Here is a 22,048-nt window from a genome sequence, read left to right as displayed (position 1 = left end):
GACCGCGCTACATCCTGGAGGCGCCGCGGTCCCCTCGGCGTCCCATTGTGTCTCCGCTCACCTTTTGTCTTGGACCTAACCGAAGGGCGGCCTGGGATTTAGTTTGCGTGTATACTTTGTTTGGATGTCGTTCACTGGACATTAAACTCTGACGGACTCTACTAGTGTACCCGGAGGGAAGGTCGGGGAAGGTTGACTTGTTAGGTAGTAGAAGGGAAAGACATACTCGACCCAAGACAGAAACCCAACAGATTTAACGGAAAGCAGCTTTACACTTTGAGTGGTTGTAGTGACTTATGTCCCGGTTCCTTCGGCCAATCCCGTCAGTTGTGCAATAAGAAGCCCCAAACATGGTTTTCTTGCGTCTGTTGGTTGCATCATGTCTGAGTGGAAGACTGAGTGCGGATGCAAGGCGAAGAAAAAGGTCCAGAGCTTCTCCAAAGTGCACTCCTGCAAGACAGACGCGTGCACAGCAAAATGGGCTTACTGGGTCTCTTCGGAATCCCAAGGAGAAATCTAACAGTGAAATGCTGCTGTCCAGTTTTTAAAATTTGTACAGGGGGACGGGAAATTGCAAGCCAATGAGTGACCTGTCTTCTGTTGAGAGAAGCTGATCTCACCCATATTTGCATTTTGAATATTTGGTGCAGTGGTCCTGGGGAGGGAGGGGCTAGACTGGAGGTCAGACACTATTAACAACGGTTTTCCCGAACCTCTCCCCAGCACCCACCATCTCGGTCCACCTTATCGAACTGTGCCTCTAGACTTAGACATCCAGGATTTAGGGAAAGGAAACTGGACTTGTATTCCCCCATCTTTCTACGTGATCTGCACCTTTAAACTTACTCCTTTCCAAAGCGGACCCCAGAGGCACCGCCCACATCCGTCTAACATCACTTCCTTCAGTGTTTGGGGGAAAAAAAGAAAAGAAATCTAGGAATCCGAGGGGTTGGGCTGAGCGGCGCCTGGAGAGCGGAGCAGACCCTCGACTGGTAATCCCGAGTTTCCTCAGTCCAGTGGCCCTGTGCAACTACCGCCGTGGAGATGTCGCTTCGTTTCGGGGCCACCTGTTTGCTGTGCTTCTGTTTCCTGCTCCTCATCACTTCCTCAGCCGGACGCACTGGACTGGGAAAGGGTCAGACCTGGTTCTTATCGTATTCTTTATCGACCCCGATCCCTCTTCTTGTCATAACACTTTTCTTCTCTCACTGTATCTTAGGCCACAGCAGATTCCTTTTTATCTTACTCAACTGCTCCGGGAGATTTCGTGGGGTAAGGAGTACCATGTCGGGAGAGGATTTAAGACAGGGAAGTTGTACTTGAGGGCGCTCTTAATTCTTGGGTTTGAAAAGACAAGGCCCTTAAATTAGGACTAGGTTGATTTCAACGTGTGTAGTGTTGGGTGCTTTAGGAACCGTCACCTTTCCGCCAGAAGAAATAGGGTCGCTTGTGACCTGCGTATCAGAGATAGCCGCTTGGGTCTGAAGATTCCTCACCATCCCCACCAAGACTCCGGATTACCCAGGAGATGCAGAAGAAAAAGCCAAATGAAGGCTAGGTCTTCTGCTAACTCACCAACCGTCGTCTTTGGTGTTGCTCAGTTGCACTAACTGGGTGAATTGTAAATGGTTCCCAGCCCTGCTTTGATTATTTTTGTGTATTGACCTTATTGTATGGGTTCCTCCTGCTGTGGGTGGTGGTGGTGGTGGTGTGTGTGCTTATGTATGTGTGTATGTGTTAAGTGTGCTATCTGTCCACGTGTATGCTGGTGCATGGCACACATGACTAGGCCAGAAGAGGATGCTGAGTGTTTTTCTCTTCTTCTTGTTCTCCGTCTTACGAGACAGGGTTTCTCATTGAACTTGAGCTCACCATTGAGGCTAGAGTGACTGGCCAGTGATCTGGGATCCTATCCCCAATGTTTGGAGTTACATGCATGAGTTGCCATGCCAGACTTCTATATGGTTACTTAGGATTTGAACTCAGGCTTTCTTGTCCTCACAATTATTCTTATCCACTGAGCCATCTTCAGGCCCAATCATGCTGTTTTTAATTTTAAAAGATTTATTTTCTGTGTGTAGTGCAACGTATAGCCCAAGTAGGCCAGAAGAGGGTGTTAGTTCCCCAGGTACCGGAGGACTTGTGAGCTGCCTGACATGGGTGCTGCGAACTGAACTCTGGCAGAGCAGCAGTTCTCTTAACCATTGAGCCATCTCTCCAGTCCCTGTTTGTTTGTTTTAGTTTGGTTTTGGGTTTTGGAGAAAGGGTTTCTCTGTGTAGTCTTGGCTGTCCTGGAACTTGCTCTGTAGACCAGGCTGGCCTCAAACTCACAGAGATCTGCCTGCTTTGTCTCCTGAGTGCTGGGATTAAAGGCTTGTGCTACCACCACCCAGTTGTTGTTTCTGGTTTTTTTTGTTTTGTTTTGTATTTGGTTTTTCAAGAAGACAGGTCTTTCTGTGTAGCCTTGGCCATCCTGGAGGTTGACCTGGTTGGCCTCAAACTCAGAGATCTGCCTGCCTCTGCCTCCAGAGTGCTGGGATTAAAGGTGTGCACCACCACCAAGCCGGGCTGTTGTTTGTTTCTAATGCTCCTCATTTTTGCATTCCTTGCTGGGCAGTGAGATTGAGTGAAAATTCAGTGGACCTGAATCACCTATGTTAGTATTGATTTTTGATCGTCAGTCATATTTTGGCCATTGCCTTGGGTACTAGAGACATGGCAATGAAGAGAATAGACAGAGTTCTTGCTTTCATTGGGTGTATATTCTCACAAAGAGAGTGAGAATAGGATAGATTCATGTCAGGTTAATAAGAGAATTTCAGCTTCTGTGGTATAATATTGTGGTAGAGTAGGAAGTAAAAAAGCTGAGGAGGGCAAGGAGCTGCCATTTACTTGAGTTAGGAAGGTGGTAAAGGCTTTTCTAAGGTGATGTGTGCATTTCTACCTATGAAGGAAGTGACAAACTGCACAGTGAGTCCTAGCAGGTCAAAATGTTTCAAATACTCATAATCCTTTTGTAAAACAGACTGTTCTATGTATTGCTTACATATAGATTCTGTGGACATAAGTGTATATCATACTCACCCCACCCCAAAAAAGAAAAAAAGTGCTACCCGAGGCAGGAGTTCCTGAGGTTTTGGACAAGTCTTGTCTGTTCCAGAAAGTATAAATAGCTCCAGCTCCTTCCAGAAGATACCTTGACTGTGTGCAGAGAGGAAGGACTGAGTGACCCTTCCTACTCTCCCCCAGCAGTTTCCTTTGTGAAGAGCAAACACAGCAGTGTGGAGTGTGCACTATACTGGAATTATTAGGCCTAGGTTTTAATCTTGGTCAGGCTGGTTAGCCAGGTCTGGTCTCCCCAGTGATCATTTAAGTGTGAGAGAGGGTTGATCTAGAAATGTGTCCTGAGGGCCTTGCAGCTCTAGCATACCAGTGTCTGAAAACACTCACTGTTCTCTGTTGACCAACCAGAAATCTAAAATATGCCATCCATGAAGAGAAGCATGACTAATATCTACTTCTTATGTGCTAGCCTCAAGTACTGATCTGTGCATTTTTTCATACAGTGACTAATTTAATTCTCATAGTAACTCTATGAGGTGGGTTATATTTTTCTTGTTATCCCCATTTCACAGATGAAGAATCTAAAATGAAGCATTAGGAGTTAACTAGGAAGTGGACAGCAGGAAGATGAATCCCAGAGCCCATGGCCTTAACCAGTGCACCACCCTGGCCTCCAATGCAGAGGAAAAAACTAACCATTCATGTTCTCATCCTGCCTGTAATAGAAATAGATGACTTCAGGCTCTGGAATTAAAAGTTGGCACAGTAGCACTCCATGCCCCATTTACAGCCACAGTCACTTCATGAGGCATGTTTTTGTTAGCTGTATTCAGCATTTGTGCAAATGATACAACAGCTGAATGAGGGTTGCAGCTCAGCTTTCTGACTGCAGCCATTACTTGGCCACACTGTTTCTGCCTTGCCGATGCAGGGTTCCCTATCTCAGGCCTGGCTGCCAGTTCTGACACTGGCTTTCGTTATTTATGTTTTACCAGCTGGAGTGTGGGTTGCTGCTTTTCTGATGTCTTTAAAACAATCTTTAGGACAAAAGAGCTTGGACAGTGACATAAATACTGTGCTTGCAAATGGCTTTTCCTGTTTTAAACATCATCTCGGGAGAAATAAGAGCCACTGACATAGGAGTCTTTGGCTTCCTTTGCAGGCGACTGGCATAAACTGTCTTGCAAGCAGCACCTTAGAAAACTGGACTATCTTCAGAGGTTCCCTGCTGCCATGGCCAGGAGGATGGGTGCTTAAAACTGCACCTGTATAAGTTCATTTTCAAGGGGAAGACAAGCGAAGCAAAACTCCCACAGGTGTTCTATAGGTGAAGTCGGTGTTCTCAAGGTGCAATGACACTGCTAGGTTAAGTGGGGCTCTATTTATCTTTATTTATGTTTGCGTGTGTTCATACATGTGGAGGCTGGAGGTCAATCTCGGGTATTGTTTTTCAGATGGCCATCCATCTAGTTTTTGAGAGAGGGTCACTCTTTGGGGGCCCGGCTTGGCTGGCTGGCTAGAGACCTCTAGGGATCCCCCTGTCTTCGCCTCTCCAGCAATGACATTACATGTGTAGACTGTCAGGCCCAGCTTTTTACATGGATTCTGGAGATTGAAGAGGGTCTTCATCCTTGTGTAACGAATGCTTTACAGACTGTGCACCAAACTGGATAGTTTAAACAACAGATATTTATATTTTGATTCTAAAGGCTTGAAACCTAGATCAAGATGTTGGCAAGACTGATTTCTGCTTGTATGGCTCTCCTCTGTCTGTATTAACATGTCTTCCATCTGTGTACATTTCATCTCCTCTTTCAAGAATCAGGACCAACTTCATTACCTCCTTAAAGACCACGTCTTCAAACAGTGTCATATTATAAAATATGGTGGAGTAGAATTTCACTGTAGATGAGGAGACATTATGCCCTGTTCAGGCTCTAACAACCTGGATCTGAGTGTGCACTATAGTATTACAAAATAGCTTGCTGGTATCACAAGCCCATGTTAAGTGGGTTCTGGGGCTCCAACTTTATTGCCTGAGATAGCTCTGCAGCCCCTGGTTTGTTTGTTTTTGTTGTTTGATTTTGAAACTGAATTGAATGAAACCCAGGCTAGCCTCAAAAAAACACTTAAACTTATGACCTTAGTGTGACCTTAGACTTAAGACTTTAGTGTGACCTTAACCTTATGACCTTAGTGTAACCTTAACTTAGACCTACCTTAAACTTGTCATCCTCTTGAACGCTAGGATGGCAAATGTACACATGCCACCTTTTCCTGGTTTAGAATCGACAACTTATTTTGTGGTTCTACGAGTTATTTCTCTAAACCCTTCATGTGTAGTTTTTGTTTGGTTTTGTTTTTAATTCTGTGGTTGATAAGCTTAGTACCTAAAATCCTCATGCTCTAACTCTGTTGCTTCTGATGATCATGATGTGGTGTGTGTGTGTGTGTGTGTGTGTGTGTGTGTGTGTGTGTGTGTGTGTGTGTGTGTGTGAATTTGTGGATCTATGGTGGTGAACTCACAATAGTTGCTCATCATTAACTACCTTAGAGTCCTAATGTGGGGAATTTTTCCCTCTAGAGAGGTATGCTATTTACTAAGGGTGGGGGTGGGTGGAGATGAACTGTGTCTCAGACTTGGAATCCCTCTAGTTTTCAGGAGAGTCTCAGACTCATCTCCAGTTTGCCATATCATACCCGATGTTTGCCTTTGGGGTGGGTGGCCTCACCTTTGTTTGTTCTTCTGACTTCAGCTGACTTTGTGTTTGCCGAGGGATTTCCATCATTGCAGTGAGTCCATTCTGAAAGTCTGTTTTATCTAGGATGTCATTGTTGTGTGGGTGGGTATCCCTGCAGGCTCCCTAGTCAGGCACGTTGCCAAGCAGGATTCAGTTGTCCAAGTTGAGGCTTGTGAATAGAGTGATGAGGAAGACCTTCAGCACCTTCCAGTTCTGGGCATCCTCCCAAATTCACTCTCCATGAGTCACTCTTCAGGATCAAACTCTGGGCCTTAGGCAAGTGACACTCCTCCTACCCCCTTGCCAGTAGCCCATGCTGTTGAGATGGAAAAATGATGATGGTTAGTTTGGATATTTATTGCTCCTGTGTGTTAACACCATTGAGCTTTTATTTCTCTGTGGTAGGACACTGATAACATTAGATCGTAATTCATTTGGGGAAAATAAATTTCTGAAAGACAAATGTAGTGACTGAAAAGGCACAAGGCTGGATGTTAAATCCCAGGTTGGTTGTTTAGCAGTGAGATAACCTGGTATATCTTACTGGCTTCTCAGAGTCTCAGCTGTGAAATAAAAGCAAAAGCTACTTCATACTGATGTTTACGCACTTTGTTAACATTTTTATATTTTTGTTTGCTATTCAGCAATGACAGTAGGAGAGACAGTTATTGTACCTATTTGAATCCTGGGAAAGCTGAAATATAGAGAGGGGAAATAGTGAATTATTGTCAAGGTACCCTGAGTTGGCTTGTATAATATGCTGTACACATGTAAGGTGGTTCATAACAGCAGGTATAAGGAACATCACAGAAGAGGGGACAAAAAGAGTAAAAGCCAGAAGATGGGAAGGATGCCGTGAAATGCTGTCTTCTGGATGTGACTTGGCTGCTGTACCAGGAACTCACAGCATCTGTGCTGCCTGCACAAGAGTCTCACAAGGCCCCACCCCTGTGAGAGGCTGTAGATAAAAGGACCAGAGTTGCCACATAACCCACCAGGAACAAGTTCTCAGCACAAAGGGGAATTATTTGCCCCAGGGCAAGGAATAAGAGACAAAGACAGTAGTAGAGGAGGAGGGAGAAGAGAAAAGGGGCAAAGGGGTGGGGGAGATATTTGTCCTGGAGAGACAAAGGAAGGCCTCTGAATAGAGAGGAGACAGACATGGCGCATAAGCAATGACTGCTTATAAAGGGAAAGGGGACCCTGTGTTAGGAGGAGTTGGCTTGTTTTAATTAATTGGGCATATTAGGGTTTTAAGAATTTAATAATTCTCTAACTAATAGAGACAAAGAGGGGCTTTTGATTGCTAGACTTCAACACTTTGATAGCTGGACCTTGGTGGTCAGGCTCAGGAGGAGAAAGTGGCCAAATAAGGGAACAAACTTCGGGTGGCTGGCTTCAGGAATGTAATCTATGGGCTATCATGGAGGAGAAAGGTAAAAAGTAAAACCTGTGGGAACCACGTTAGCCATGGGCTTCCTGGTGTGTAACTCAATGGTGGCTGGAGAAGGAGTCTTTCCACAGTGGTGTAGCCATTAGTAAGTTGCCCCTTCCTCAAATAGGTAACCTTCCATCCAGGCTCATGCAAGCAACCCTAATTAAATGGACAGATACACAAATAGGAGGGGGACTTACTAGGAAGAAGGGTTTTTGTGGGAGGGAATAGAACAAATAAATGTAAATAAATAGTACCTAGCATTATGATCACTAATGTTTTCTGGATATAACATCAGATTTTCAAGAACTCTCTTATGGATTACATGCAACCGTCATGTGTACTGCCAAGTGCTAGGGAAACAGGAAAAGATATAAGAGATTTGGTCCCAGCATGTAGGGAATTCCCCTTGGAGTAAGGGAAATGGACACACAAATATTTAAAGATTCTGTCTGGAAAATGTTGTGGTGGGACAAGAATGGAGTGGTTTGAGAGCAGGCCCTATCAGAAGAAATGCCCCCTGGACTTAGACCTTAGTGCTGAGTGCAAGGCGGGAGTTGGGAAGAAAGGCAGAGGTGGATCAGTCATGAAAAAGCCTAGAGGGGATGGAGTACAGTGCTGCCTGTAAAGAGATGTGTCTTGAGTTTTAAGAAAAGCATAGAGTGAAGTTGCAAAAATGGGTGGGATGCTTTTAATTTTTGTTGTTGTTGTTGTTGTTTGTTTGCTTTTAAGACAAGCTCTGTCATGTAGCTTTAGCTGTCCTAGAACTCTGTGTATACCAGGCTTGCTTTGGAACTCACAGAGATCACCTGCCAGCTCCTCTCCCTGAGTGTTAGAACTGAGGGTCTGCCCACCACACCCAGCTAGGTTTTTTGTTTTGTTTTTGTTTTGCTTGGGTTTTTCAAGACAGGCTTTCTCTGTGTAGCCTTGACTGTCCTGGAACTCACTCTGTAGACCAGGCTGGCCTCTAACTCTTAACAGATCTGCCTGTTCTGCCCTCCAAGTGCTGCAATTAAAGGCGTGTGTCACCACCACGCCTTTTTTTTTTTTTTTTTTTTTTTTTTTGGTTTTTTGAGACAAGGTTTCTCTGTGTTGTTTGGAGGCTCTCCTAGAACTCGCTCTGTAGACTAGGCTGGTCTCGAACTCACAGAGATCTGCCTGCCTCTGCCTCCCGAGTGCTGGGAGGAAATGTTCTTACTAAGCAGTGATGTAACTGGAAAAGATCATGGGGACCAGGGAGATGGGTCAGTGGGTAAAGACACTTACCACAAATCTTGCTAACCTAAGCCCAGTCCCTGGGACTCACATGGTGGAAAGAGAGGGCCAACTCTTGAAGGTTGTCCTCCAACTTCCACAAGGAGGCTATGGTATATGTATACCCACAAATAAGTAAATGAATGTAATTTTAAAAAGAAAAAAAACATTCTGGCTGAATTGTGGGAATAATGACAATTGATGCACGTACCTGACCTCATTTATTAGTTCCTTATACCAATATTCAGGGGAGAAATTAGTGTCTTCATTTTATAGAAGGTGAGATTGGGTTTAGATGGCTTCATCCAAAACCCCACTTACTTAATGGAAAGTGAAGTTACAGACTCATGTCTTTGTGACTCTAAAGTTGCACCATGTGTCATTTCAGTGATATGGTTTCTGTTTAAAGTGTAGGACATCCTCATTCATTCCTACAGTATTGTTGGCCTAGCATTTCACATCATTATTTAATCTCCGTAACAATTATTAGTTGGATGGTGTTTTCTCCATTGAGAAGCATGAAAACATACTTGTGGGGTGTGGACTATTCATGGCTCAGTATGCCCAGAAAACAGTGAGCCCCAGGCTCTCAGCAGAGGAAAGCCTTCCCCCCACCTCCGTTTTCAGCTTTGGAGCCTATCCTGACACTTGCTTTGTACATCACTCTGGCCTTGAACTCACCTGCCCCTGCCTCCCCAGTGCTGGGGGTAAAGGATGCGACACTAAGGCCCGGCCCTTTTTTTTTTTTTTTCTTTTTTCTTGTTTGTAGATCTATTACAAACATGTCTTACTTCTTTCTGTGCTGTGCTCTTTGTTCATTGTATGGATGTGTTTATAAGGCTCTTTCCTTCTAGGTTTTGGAGATCATATTCACTGGAGGACCTTAGAAGATGGGAAGAAAGAAGCAGCTGCAAGGTATAAAGCATGGTGTCATGCTGTTTACAGTAACGACGATTTCTAGCCATTAACTTAGCATTGCTTTCAGGTGGAGGGACATGTCAAGGCCCCACAAGAACTAAATAACTTCCCAGTAACAAAAACTCAGCACTTACTGTGCCCTGGGAGTTAAATAATCTGAAATAACTCATTTAGTTTTCACACTCCTATTTTTTTAAATTTATTTTATGTGCATTGGTGTTTTGCCATGGGTGTCAGGTCCCCTGGAACTGGAGTTGCAGATAGTTGTGAGCTGCCATGTGGGTGGTAGGAATTGAACCCTGGGTCCTCTGGAAGAACAGTTGGTGTTCTTAATCACTGAACCATCTCTCCAGCCCTAATTTTCACATTTCTATTGAGTATTGTTACTTTCTTTTTTAGCAATGAGAAATTAAACCACTCAATAGTTAATTTGTCCAGGATCATAAGTTGTTATAGAGCAGAGCTGAGCTTCCAACATCTCTTTAGGTTCTTTAACTAAAAAGCCTGTGGTCTCAACCCAGAAGTTATACTGCCTACTAAAAACTAGTGTTATGTTTCAGGCTTGTTTACAACAACCCAGAACATAAGGGCTGGGGGAGGAGGCAGAGGCCAGGAACTGTCATGTTTACAAGGATTGGTTTTAGTTTTCACAACCTCTGGGATTGGTACACCTATGAAATAACTGTTACATTTTATAGAAAAGGAACTGAAATACAGAAAATACTTTCCAGTATTTAAACTGCTATTACATGGCGGAGCCAGGACTTTCATTTCTCTACTGTACTGTATTGGAGACTTACTCTACCCCCACCTATGTGTCCTAAATTATACCACACTATGGGCATAGACATGCTCACACTTACACTTCTGCACCTACCAAACTAGTACTTGCTGTTCCAGAACAGATCCTACAGTCGCATGCCATTGGGGTCCCAAACCTTCTGTAGTAGAATTGCCAAATTTAATAACAGTAATAAAAGATGCCTATCTAAATTTAAATTTTACACAAAGGAAAATACAGTATGTCCATGCAGCTTAGTGAAATTTTTAAAAATCTTAAATTCAGATTTAATTGAAAAATCTGTTTTGTGTTTGTTCTTCACACTAATGTACGGCTACCCATAGCATTTTTTAATTGTGTGTGAACACTTAATTCTCCCAGTTAAGACCCTTGATTTCCTTAGGGGAACAGTTTTATGTTCATATCATACCATGGAAAGATGTTGACGATTGAGATAGTTGTTATGAGTAAACATTTGCTAAGAACTACATGGTGTAAATTGCTTTCTGTATGCTAAATGTGGTGCTAGTAATTTTGTAGAATGCCCATTAAATCCTAATTAATAAATAGGCATTTTCTTTGACTACCGGGCAATCATATTCTCTTACGCCTATAACATTTGGTGTAAATAACTGATGCCATTCTAATCTCTACGTCTCCTGAGAATTTTGGTCCTTGAACGAGTTAGTTTAGCATTCCCGTTTCCATAGAAACAAAAGATCATGTGACAGCATAGAGAAACAGGATGTTCCGGCTTCATTTCCGGTCCGTACCGGAAGTTGCCTTAAACGTCCGCACATGGGTGGCGGTAGAGAGGATGCCGCTGGTAGTGTTCTGCGGGCTTCCGTCGAGCGGCAAGAGCCAGCGTACAGAAGAGCTACGCCGGGCGCTGGCCGGCGAGGGCCACACGGTGTACGTGGTGGACGATGCTTCGGTGCTGGGCGGCCAGGACGCGACGGTGTACGGCGACTCTGTCCGTGAGAAGGCGCTGCGCGCCGCGCTGCGGGCCGCGGTGGAGCGGCGCCTGAGCCGGCAGGACGTGGTCATCCTGGACTCGGTGAACTACATCAAGGGCTTCCGCTACGAGCTGTACTGCCTGGCGCGGGCTGCGCGCACGCCGCTCTGCCTGGTTTACTGCATACGCCCGGTGTGGCCGAGCCGTAGACCTCTGGTGGCTGACGCCGACGAGAACCGCGGTCCGGCTGTCAGTGTGAGCTGGAGACCGCGCGCCGCCAGCCCGGTAGCAAATGGGGCAGCCCTGCCTGCTGTCCCCAGGGAACTGGATCCAGAAGAAATCCTGCCATCAGATCTTGAAGCTGTAGACACTCTGGAGTCGGAGAAATGTGCAGAGCCTGCCTCCAGTGCCTTTCCTCCCGAGCTTTTGAAGTCCTTATCGCAGCGCTTTGAAGCTCCTGACTCTCGGAACCGCTGGGATCGACCTTTGTTCACCGTGGTGGGTTTAGAAGAGCCGTTGCCCCTGGCTGAGATCCGGGCTGCCCTGTTTGAGAACCGGGCGCCGCCGCCCCATCAGTCCACGCAGTCCCAGCCCCTAGCCTCTGGCAGCTTCCTGCACCAGTTGGATCAGGCCACCAGCCAGGTGTTGACTGCTCTGATGGAAGCCCAGAAGAGCGCTGTACCCGGAGACGTGCTAACACTTCCTGGCACCACAGAGCACCTCCAGTTTACCCGGCCCCTGACCATGGCGGAACTGAGTCGCCTCCGTCGCCAGTTTATTTCCTACACAAAAATGCATCCGAACAACGAGAACCTACCTCAACTGGCCAACATGTTTCTTCAGTATCTGAGACAAAGTTTGAACTAACAGAGGCAGTGGGATAGCTCCTGTCTGAATTCCTCTGGACTTTGTCTAGGAAGGATGATCTGAGGGTGGGCAGGGCGCACACTGTAGTAGGATTGCTAAGTTTGACTGACTCATCTTCTTGCCTGCCTCTGTGTGTATAGCATAAGCTGAAGCGTAGGAGTGGTAGCTTCAGAAAGCTCAGGTGGGCAGAGTTTTTCTTTGGCTGGGCTCTGCTTGGGACTACTGCGTCGGGATGGAGGAGAATTGTCTTAAGTCAGCTGTGAGTAGAAAACGACAGTGACAGTTTTGAGTGGCCCTTCTTTCATACTACAAGTATTTTTGAGTACATCACTTCTTGCTGTCTATCCTGGAGCACCAAGCACAGATACATCTTTTGTTCTGGGAAACAGATATTTGTGTAAGACAACCATTAGGTATTTTCTATAATAAAATGCTTTAAAGTTAGCTGCTGGACTCTTAATTTAATGTTATCCCTGAAACTTAAAACTTTATATATACATGTATCGTGGCATATCTTTGACTGATAGTATATTTTATATGAGAGGCTCAATCGTTTGACCTGTGTGTTGTGGCACCCAATGATTGTGCTTCATCTTACTGAATCCTCATTATCCGTATGATTTTTCAGACTTGGCTTTGGCCTTGACAAATTGTTTGTGTGGAATGCAAACATGCTTAGTATGCTCTACCTAGATGACTCTTCTAAATGAAGGATACTATAAGGGTCAAAAAGAACATTTGTTTGGGAATCAGTCTCTGTTAGCTTATAAATGACAGAACTTAAATTTTATGTGATCAGTTATTTAGTCTCTTGGGAGTCTTGGTCTTTCTGGACGGGGCTGGGGATTGAATCCAGAACCTTGCACATGCTGGACAAGTGCTCTACCATTGAGCTACATCACAGATTAATTTTTTCATTTCTATCAGACTGTTAATAGTGTCCACCTTAGATGAGTGTGTTGGCATATGCTTGTAATCCTAGCACTCAGGAGACTGAGGCAGGAAGAGTGCCATGAGTTCTAAGCCAGTTTAGGTTACATAATTAGATACCCTGAGTCAAAAGTGAAAGGACAGGTGAAATGGCTGGTCAGGAAGAGTGCTGGCCTCCAAGCCGACAGTCCAAGTTCAGTCCCCAGGACTTACACCATAAAAGGAGAGGACTTCTGGTCTCCAGTGTACATACTCTCTCCCTTCCTAGGTCTCCCTTCCTCCCTGGAGCACTCACACTCAAATATAATTATTACGATGGGCAGGGGGGGCACACACCTTTAATCCTGCCACTCAGGGAAGCAGAGGCATGCTGATCTATGAGTTTGAGGTCAGCCTGGTCTACAGAGTTGAGTTCTAGGGCAGCCAGAGCTACACAGAGAAACCCTGTTCCGAAAAACCTAAATAAGTATTTTTCACACTCAAGTAAATGTAATTATTTATTGGGGTGCAGGGCCTCATTGCGTAGTCTTAGCTGGCCAGCAGCCCACTATTTAGACCAAGTTAGCCTTGAATTCAAAGGTCAGCCTCCAGACTGCTGGCAATAAAACCTCGTGTCACCATGCCTGGCCCATAATCATAATTTTTTTAAAAGTTTCTACTCCAGGGTTGTTAGTGGGACTGTGTAGTTTAGTGTGTTCTAGTGATAGTCACATCCTGCCATCCATGTACACTTGTCCTGTGGTTTGTAAGCCATTACAAATGTCAAAGGCACAGGTCAGTCCATTCAGATTCTCAGTAAGCCTAAGGTAAGGTAGCCAAATAGTTTACCTAACACTTACCATGTAGAATAGCACTGGTGTATAGTGAACACGGTGTGTTATCGGTAGTACTGTATGGTTTTGAGTCTAGGTGATGTAGAGATGGTACCTTGTCTCAGTGTAGTGAAGAGGATACCTGAATAGGTGCTGGGGATTGACACTCAAGCTGTCATGCTTACACAGCAAGCATTTTACCCACTGAGTCATCTCCCTAACCCCATCAATAATTTTATATTCTAATTTTATACTTAGTATGCTAAGGAAGATTTTTATTTACACTTGCAATTATTAATAGTCACTTAGAGATACAATAACATCTAAAATATTGTAATTTGATGTTTTTAGGCTATTCTACTTTTTAAAATATTTTATTTGTTTATTGTGTATACAGTCTTCTGCCTGCATGCCAGCAGAGGGTACCAGATCTCATTCAAGGTGGTTGTGAGCCACCATGTGGTTGCCAGGAATTGAACTCAGGACCTCTGAAAGAACAGTCAGTGTTCTTAACCGATGAGCTATCTCTCCAGCCTGGCTATTCTACTTTTTTTTCTTTTTTTAAGATTTATTATGTATACAGTGTTCTGTCTGCATATATGCCTGTGTGCCAGAAGAGGGCACCAGATCTCATTATAAGATGGTTGTGGCCGGGCGTTGGTGGCACACGCCTTTAATCCCAGCACTCGGGAGGCAGAGGCAGGCGGATCTCTGTAAATTCGAGACCAGCCTGGACTACCAAGCAAGTTCCAGGACAGCCTCCAAAGCCACAGAGAAACCCTGTCTCGAAAAACCAAAAAAAAAAAAAAAAAAAAAAAACCAAAGATGGTTGTGAGCCACCATGTGGTTGCTGGGAATTGAACTCAGGACCTCTGGAAGAACAGCCAGTGTTCTTAACCTTTCAGCCATCTCTCCAGCCCCCTTCTTTTTAATTTTGTTTGCTTGTTTTTTTGTTTTTGTCTTTTTTCCAGATAGGGTTTCTCTGTATTGTTTTGGAAGCTGTCCTGGAACTTGCGCTGTAGACCAGGCTGACCTCAAACTCACAGAGATCTGCCTGCCTCTGCCTCCCAAGTGCTGGGATTAAAGGTGTGCGCCACTAATGCCTGGCCTTCCTTTAAAGCCAAATTTTCAGAATTTATGGAAACAGAATTTGCAATAGTTTTTCTGATAATAATTAGTTGGATGGTTTTATAATATTTCAACTGGAACTACTCAACAGGAACTTTTTTTTGGTTTGGTTTTTTGCAACAGGGTTTCTCTGTGTAGCCTCCTTGGCTGTCTTGGAACTCGCTCTGTAGACCAGGCTGGCCTTGAACTCACGGAGATCCGCCTGCCTCTGCCTCCCAAGTGCTGAGATTAAAGGTGTGGGCCACCACCACTTAGCCAGGAACATTTCTATGCAGTACTGTTTGACTCAATGAACTGATTGTTTTATTTGCGTACTTTTGAAGGATTTTACTAGAATATAATTTCTTTGTTTTTAAGCGGCTTGCCCCTGATGGTGATCATCCATAAGTCTTGGTGTGGAGCTTGCAAAGGTAAGTACAAGTGTTTCACCCCGACATCGGGCTTGAAATGTGTTATAAATGTTATAGTGTTGGTGCTGCCAGGACACTGCTGCCTTAAGCAATACCAAAGACACATTCGCTCCCTTCATGAAATTTGCAGTTATTTTTACAGGGGCTGTGAGGGGGATTGGGGTGATAAAGATACAGCACATCTAAGTAGAACCTGGAATTCTGTACAGGGGGACATGATGGTGTAGGGAAGGAGACAGCTAATCAGAAGCAGAGGACTTTTGACTGTGGCGTGTACTCTTTCTGCCTGCCCTGTTACCAGTCAGGGTTTCTCTTTCACTGATACACTACAACTAGTGCAGCTCTCAGGATTAGATACCCTGAGTCAAAAGTAGGACAGATGAAACAAAAGCATTGGCACAAGTTCGAGGTCACCTTGTCTCAAAAATAAAATAACGTAAATAAGAGGAGTGTAACAGCTAGGTACTATAGTGCATGTAATCCCAGTACTTGGGAGCCTGAGGCAGGAGGATCAGAAATTCAAGGATAGCATGAGTTCCACTAAGAGACCCTGTTTTTTCTTAAACTTTTTACTGTTTAGTTGATTTTTGCAAAATCTTTTCTTTTTTTCTCCCTAGCTTTAAAACCCAAATTTGCAGAATCTACAGAAATTTCAGAACTGTCCCATAATTTTGTTATGGTAAATCTGGAGGTAAGATTTCAAGAGATGGTCGTGTCCCGTGTCGTGTCCATCTGTGCCTCCCCCATCCCCCGGCCCAACACACACATACACCTTTCCTGTGATTTTAAGGTATTGTTCTAGATTTAGTATAAAGTGATACTGGGCAGAACCGGCTGCTTGTATATGTTGTTTTTCCCTTGACCTCTAATACTAGGGTTTACATGAGAGCTGTACTAGAAAGCCATCCAGCATTTAAAGAGGAAGCAGAAATGGAGAATTTGAATCCGTGCTTAAAATTTGGAGTCTTTTCATCCTTGGCTTTTGATTATAATATATTTTATATTTTCATATAGCTGTTCTATATAGTCATATATAGAGGCTACTACTTCCTGCAAATTATGATTCAATTGAGCACCTACTAGATAGTTGGCTGTGTTAGCCTTTATATTCAGCCTTCCTGTTCCTCACGGAGGCATCTTTAATGTACTTCATACAGAATTCAGGTCTTGAGATCCTGACTCTTAGAATATCAAGTCTTAGACTTAGAAGGGATTGTTTAGGTCATTGGAATTGTTCCCATTTCATAGAAAGGCCTGAAATCAAGTGTGTGATTGTGTCAAAATCCTAAGAGCCTAATAAGTGAGAGAATACCGTGACCAAGGTGTGCTCCCTTCCAGGCCATACTCTTCAAGTGTGGTAACATGTAGTACTCTATGATGATGCTTCTAGACATTCATGATTGTTTGCTTAACATGGGTCCAAGAATCTTCTGAACATGTAAACAGTCAACATTGAAGCTTTAAGCATGTAGCTAGTGGATAGCCCAGTGCATATCAGTGGATAGCAGTTTAAATAAATGACCCTATTTTTAAATATATAATTTATTTTTATTTTATGTTCATTGGTGTTTTGCCTGCCTACATGTCTGTGTGAGGGTGTCAGAAGCCCTGGAACTGGAGCTACAGACAGGTGTGAGCTGCCGTGTGGGTGCTGGGAATTGAACCTAGATCCTCTGGAAGAGCAGCCAGTGCTCCCTCCAGCCCCCATAAATGACCCTATTTAATCCCTGTAATGGGAACCTTGCCACAAGCTATAAAGTTACTGTTTGTTTCCCATGAATGGTATCTTACTACTTTCTGGGGTAAACTGGGATTTCTCATTCAGAGAGGGCAAGATGTCTTCAATGAATATTCTCCAACTTCAGAAAATGTAGTCACAATGTCAGTCTTATTCATTCAGGACTGCAACAGCAAACAAAATTCCCTCACTAAATTAACATTCTAGCATGGGAAAACAAGTAAAATGAAATACACTGGATGGTGTTTAATGCTATGGCTGGAAATTAAGGGTGAAGGAATTAAGATTACTAACAATTTAAAATAGGCGGCTAGGAAAGAAAATTATATTTGATCAAAAATCAGAAGTGAACCCGGTGGATGGTAGAGAGGTGTGTCCAGGCAGAGCAAGTTATGAGTGTGCCTGGTTTGTTGGATGACAGTAACAGTAAGCAGGTTCAGGTGGCTAGAGATGTCTGACAAGGTAGAGCATGAAGTTTAAGAAGTTCTGGTGGACACGGGCAGGTCACACAGAGCCTCCCGGCCTGAGCAGCCTGGGATCCTCCGAAAGGCTTTGAGAGGAGGAAGAATCTGTTCTTTTCTAAGGCTTATATTTAATCTTAACAGGATGAAGAGGAGCCCAAGGATGAAGATTTCAGCCCTGATGGGGGTTATATTCCACGCATCCTTTTCTTGGGTAAGGCCAAAGAGCCTATTGGATGACCTAGGATAAGATGTTGGTAGGGAGAAATGATAAACATTGGAATTATACTGGTGACAAACTGAGGTGTCCAAAAACCAAGATTTGAAAATAAGGGGCCGGGCGTTGGTGGCACACGCCTTTAATCCCAGCACTCAGGAGGTAGAGGCAGGCGGATCTCTGTGAGTTCGAGACCAGCCTGGACTACCAAACGAGTTCCAGGACATCCTCCAAAGCCACAGAGAAACCCTGTCTCAAAAAACCAGAAAAAAGAAAATAAGGGACCTGGGGCAAGGTGCTGCATGCCTATAATTCTAGCATTGGAGGATCATGGGTTTGAGGCTGGCCTAGGCTACAGAGAGATCTTGAGGTAGTGGTGGTGGGAAGAATATGAGTGAGAATTAACAAGCTTTTCCCATTAGATAACTGCTTTTATGGGGGTAAAGAGTGTGACCTTCCATTGAGTCATTCATAGTCATTCGGGCATCACCCACATATCAAACATGGTGTTAGACACTATTAGGGATAGATAAATAGTTTCCACCTCATGTCTGTGTGCAGCTAAACCAGTGGAAGAGCATTTTTTGTCTGTCTTGTTTTTTTAAAGACAGGGGCTCTCTGTCTTTAAGCCTTCGCTGTTCTGGAACTTGCTCTGTAGATCAGTCTGGCCTTGAACTCATAGAAACCCATCTGCTTCTGTCTCCCAAGTGCTGGGAAAAATGTGCACTACCATGCCCAACTTTGTCTTTCAAAAGTGGTGGCACACATGTGTGATCCCAACCCTGGGAGGCAGAGACAAGAGAATCTGGAGTTAAAGGCCAGCCTCAGTTGGAAGCTTGAGCCGGGTGGTGGTGACACAACCCTTTTATCCCAGCACTGGGGGGCAGGAGCAGGGGGACTTCGGAGTTCCAGAACAGCCAGGGCTGTCTCAAAACAAAACAAAAAAATAGAAAGTTTGAGGCCATCCTAGAATACATGAAACTCTGTCTCAAAAAAATCCAAAAATTAATATACAGAAAACATTTTGCCAGATTTAATGGATGATACAAATAAGAAAATGTGTAATTATAGATACCATTGTCAAGTAGAAAGGAACATTCCAGAAAAGGGATAGTGGAAATGGTAAGCTATGTTCAAGGAGGTACATGGAATTTTTTATGATTATAGCATGAAATTCTAAAAGCGGGGTGATAACATGATGAGCTGCAGAGATGGGCGTTACCTCTTGAGGGCCTAGTGTGCCAAATGGTGTTGAAATTACTGCAATCCTCACACATTTGTCTTTAATAGATCCCAGTGGCAAGGTGCGTCCTGAAATCATCAATGAGAGCGGAAACCCCAGCTACAAATATTTCTACGTCAATGCTGAGCAAGGTACAGTTCTGAGAGAAAGGAGGCAGAATGGTTGATCCCAGGCAAGATCTGTGACAGGAACCTGTCTCTGTAAGCCTGTTGGCTGAACATCTCCCACATGACTAGTTTTTGGCTAGATTCTATATCAGACACAATTGAAAGATAAAACTGAGCCTTTCCCAGCTGCATAGACTCCAGTGAAAGAGCTAATAACTGGTTAAAAGCTGAAGGCTGAAGCTTACAGAGGTAGTTACTAGCTTCGTAGGTATTAAACTAAATGGACAAGCAATATAAGAATTTGTCTTTGGCTCTGGCAAGATGACTCAGTGGGTAAAGGCACCTGCTGGTAAACCAGATGACCTAAGTTCATTTTCCAGACCAGTAGAAGGAGAGAACTGCTTCCTGCTAGTTGTCCACTGACCTCTACACAGGCGCTGTTGTAGATTAGTGCACACACACTCAAAATAAATAAAAAAAGATACAAAATAATAATGTGGGGCTGGAGGTGGCTCAGTAGTTAAGACCACTGCCCGTCCGGAGAACCTGGGTTCAATTCCCAGCAACCACATGGCAGCTCACAACTGTCTGTACCTCCTCCTGTTCCAGGGAATCTGGCACCCTCACCTAGACCTACATGTAGGCAAAACACCAATGTACATAAAATAAAAAAAAAATAAATTAGTTAAAAAAAATAACGTGTCCATTGAAAGACACAAAGATGATTCAAGCTGAAAATGAGTATGTGCGGGGCAACACTTGCTAGAAACATGTAGCTTGAGTCCGAAGAGTGAGTTGTAGTCAGCAATAAAGGGAAAAGCACATTGCAGGCAGAAGGAATGGCATTTGTTAGCACAAAGGGTGAAGGAAGGCTGAAGTACCTGCCTCGCTTTTTGGTCTCTTGATTCTGAAGCATTGTCATTCTAGAGGCAGGGGTTGGGACTGGTGTCCTATGTTGTTACTGCATTCCCCCACTAATCCCAGCCTTTAAAGGATAGCTGGGCAGTCGCTTGCTAAGTTGCCACGTATCACCTATTGTTAGACTGCCAAGTCACTGATCACTTTTTAGTTGTCCTTGGAACTCTTATTCCTAGAATGGGAAAGGGAAAGAGATGGAGATGTCATGTCTCTGTCCTCTGGGTAAGGAGATGCACCCACCTTAACCAATGCAGGTACCCGGAAGTGGCATTAGACACAGACTTTCCACACAGAAGGGCAGTGGGGCTTTGAGGTCAAAACTCTAGTCTGTCAAGATTCCCCTTTTGTTTAGACTATGCAACTGCTATTGTCATCTCCATACTAACACAGTCCAAAGGTGAGCACAAGGCTTTTCCCAGAGTCCTCACTTTTCGTAACGGTCAGATCTAAGTAGCATTCTCCTGCTTTATAGACAGGGAAAAGAGATCCACGACACAGTAGGGCTGAAATCCGGAAGCAGACCTTGAATTCGGGTCTTACGCTCTTCTTGTATCCCTCCTAAAACATTAAAAGTCTATGTTTATTGTCACATGTCAGGTGCTAAAGACGGTCCATACTTAACGCCACCCTTTACCTCCATTCCAGTTGTTCAGGGGATGAAGGAAGCTCAGGAGAGGCTGACAGGTGATGCCTTCAGAGAGAAACACCTTCAAGATGAGCTGTGACATGAAGGAGTGTTCTGGAAGAAAAGCAGCAGGGAGGGACTCCACCCAGAACAGTTACACCACCAGGAAACCAAGCTTCTACCTAACACTGGAAGGAGCTCTCACTATGGAAGAGGCATGCTGACGAGGCTGGTCTGTGCATCCAGCAGCATGGCAGATTACGCCCTGCTCCTTCTCTCCTAAATACCCGTTCCTTTGAATGTAAAGGATGAAGCTATCTGACACAAAACTTGAGCCACTTGGAGATTTACTCCATGTCAGTATTTACGCCTTTCCCCATTTCCTGCTTCTGTACCCAGGCTAAAGTGAACGGAGACAGGAAGTATCTTTTCTATAGTGTTTTCTAAGAAGACATTCTCCTTTTCTCTTGATGATAATCCTGGGCTTCTTCCTGAATTCCTGTGCTGTTCCTTCTCTGCTCAGGCCTCCCTGCTTGCACGAATGTGTGTCAAGAATGGCCATGTGCTGGGACTCAGCCCCCACCGGAAGCATGCTTTCCCTGTTGCTGTTAGAGAAACTCAAGCCTTCAAGCCCTGTGTGGAGCCATTTTCTCAATTCATCAACTGTATTTTTGTACTGGGGTTAAAACAAAAACAAAAAAGATATTAATTATTTCATTAAGCTTTAATAAAACTTTAAATGGAAGGATGCTACGATGGTGGCCTTTTGTTATTAGGAAGGGAAGAAAGGCTAGCCACAGCGGAGGGTGAGGAAGAAAACTGGCCTAGGACCCCTGTTCCCCCACCCACATCCAGGTGAACACAGGGCATTCCCTTTGTTATTACAGTAGAATATTGTGTTGTCCGGGGTCCTCAAACTCTCCCTTATCAGCTCCCTGAGCTCTTGGAAGACAGATGAGAGTCACCCATGTGCTTTTAAAGCCTGCACTCTCTGCCTTACTATCACTTTGAGCATGGCACAGGCCTTTTCTCTATCCTGGGTTTATTGTGATGGCCCTGTAACTTGCCTACTTACCTGTGATACTCTCTCCTGTAGCCCATCTTCCTTGACTTCCCCAGAATAATCTTCTCAACACTAATTTATGTCATTCCACTGCTAAAAACCTTTCATACTACCATCAAGATTATGTACTCCCGTAAAAATGTTGAGGCCTTCAGACTGCCAGGCTAATGGCGTACTAATTGCTCCTGACAGCCCTGAAAAAGGTACAGAATACTTTTGATTCTTGCTATTTGTGTGCATCTGTTCATGTGTATGCCACATGTGTGCAGGCGTATGCACACACCTGTACAAAATGACAACAGTGACCTTGAGGGGGACTTACAAACTCCTTTAAGCATAGCTACAGGAATTTTAAAAGCAGTGTGACCATTCTGCTTAGGAT

The 22,048-nt window shown here is 44.3% G+C and overlaps 2 protein-coding genes across 2 annotated transcripts; both read left to right on the top strand.

Annotated features, from left to right (window-relative positions):
- The first annotated feature begins 47 nt into the window (after window positions 1–47).
- On the top strand, window positions 48–21,348 carry Txndc12 (thioredoxin domain containing 12). Its single transcript, XM_005072129.4, has 7 exons — window positions 48–1,135; window positions 9,348–9,408; window positions 15,242–15,294; window positions 15,912–15,985; window positions 17,638–17,707; window positions 19,001–19,084; window positions 20,624–21,348. The coding sequence occupies exons 1-7, from the start codon at window positions 1,045–1,047 to the stop codon at window positions 20,701–20,703; spliced, it is 513 nt and encodes a 170-aa protein (XP_005072186.1). The 5' UTR covers window positions 48–1,044; the 3' UTR covers window positions 20,704–21,348.
- On the top strand, window positions 9,435–12,227 carry Kti12 (KTI12 chromatin associated homolog). Its single transcript, XM_013114894.3, has one exon. It carries the CDS (start codon window positions 10,938–10,940, stop codon window positions 12,012–12,014), a length of 1,077 nt encoding a protein of 358 aa, XP_012970348.2. The 5' UTR covers window positions 9,435–10,937; the 3' UTR covers window positions 12,015–12,227.
- Window positions 21,349–22,048: the final 700 nt, after the last annotated feature.

The sequence above is a fragment of the Mesocricetus auratus genome, unplaced genomic scaffold (assembly GCF_017639785.1).
Source record: "Mesocricetus auratus isolate SY011 unplaced genomic scaffold, BCM_Maur_2.0 Super-Scaffold_100014, whole genome shotgun sequence".
Lineage (NCBI taxonomy): Eukaryota > Metazoa > Chordata > Mammalia > Rodentia > Cricetidae > Mesocricetus > Mesocricetus auratus.
Note: the sequence above shows the minus strand (reverse complement) of the source record. Positions and strands in the feature narration are given on the sequence as shown.

Bases quoted from the DNA above. Each gene is read 5' to 3' on its own strand.
- Txndc12 (XM_005072129.4), top strand. From the start codon at position 1,045: ATGTCGCTTCGTTTCGGGGCCACCTGTTTGCTGTGCTTCTGTTTCCTG. The intron at 17,708-19,000 runs GTAAGGCCAAAG...TGTCTTTAATAG, and splicing joins TCCACGCATCCTTTTCTTGG to ATCCCAGTGGCAAGGTGCGT. The intron at 19,085-20,623 runs GTACAGTTCTGA...CCTCCATTCCAG, and splicing joins CTACGTCAATGCTGAGCAAG to TTGTTCAGGGGATGAAGGAA.
- Kti12 (XM_013114894.3), top strand. From the start codon at position 10,938: ATGTTCCGGCTTCATTTCCGGTCCGTACCGGAAGTTGCCTTAAACGTC.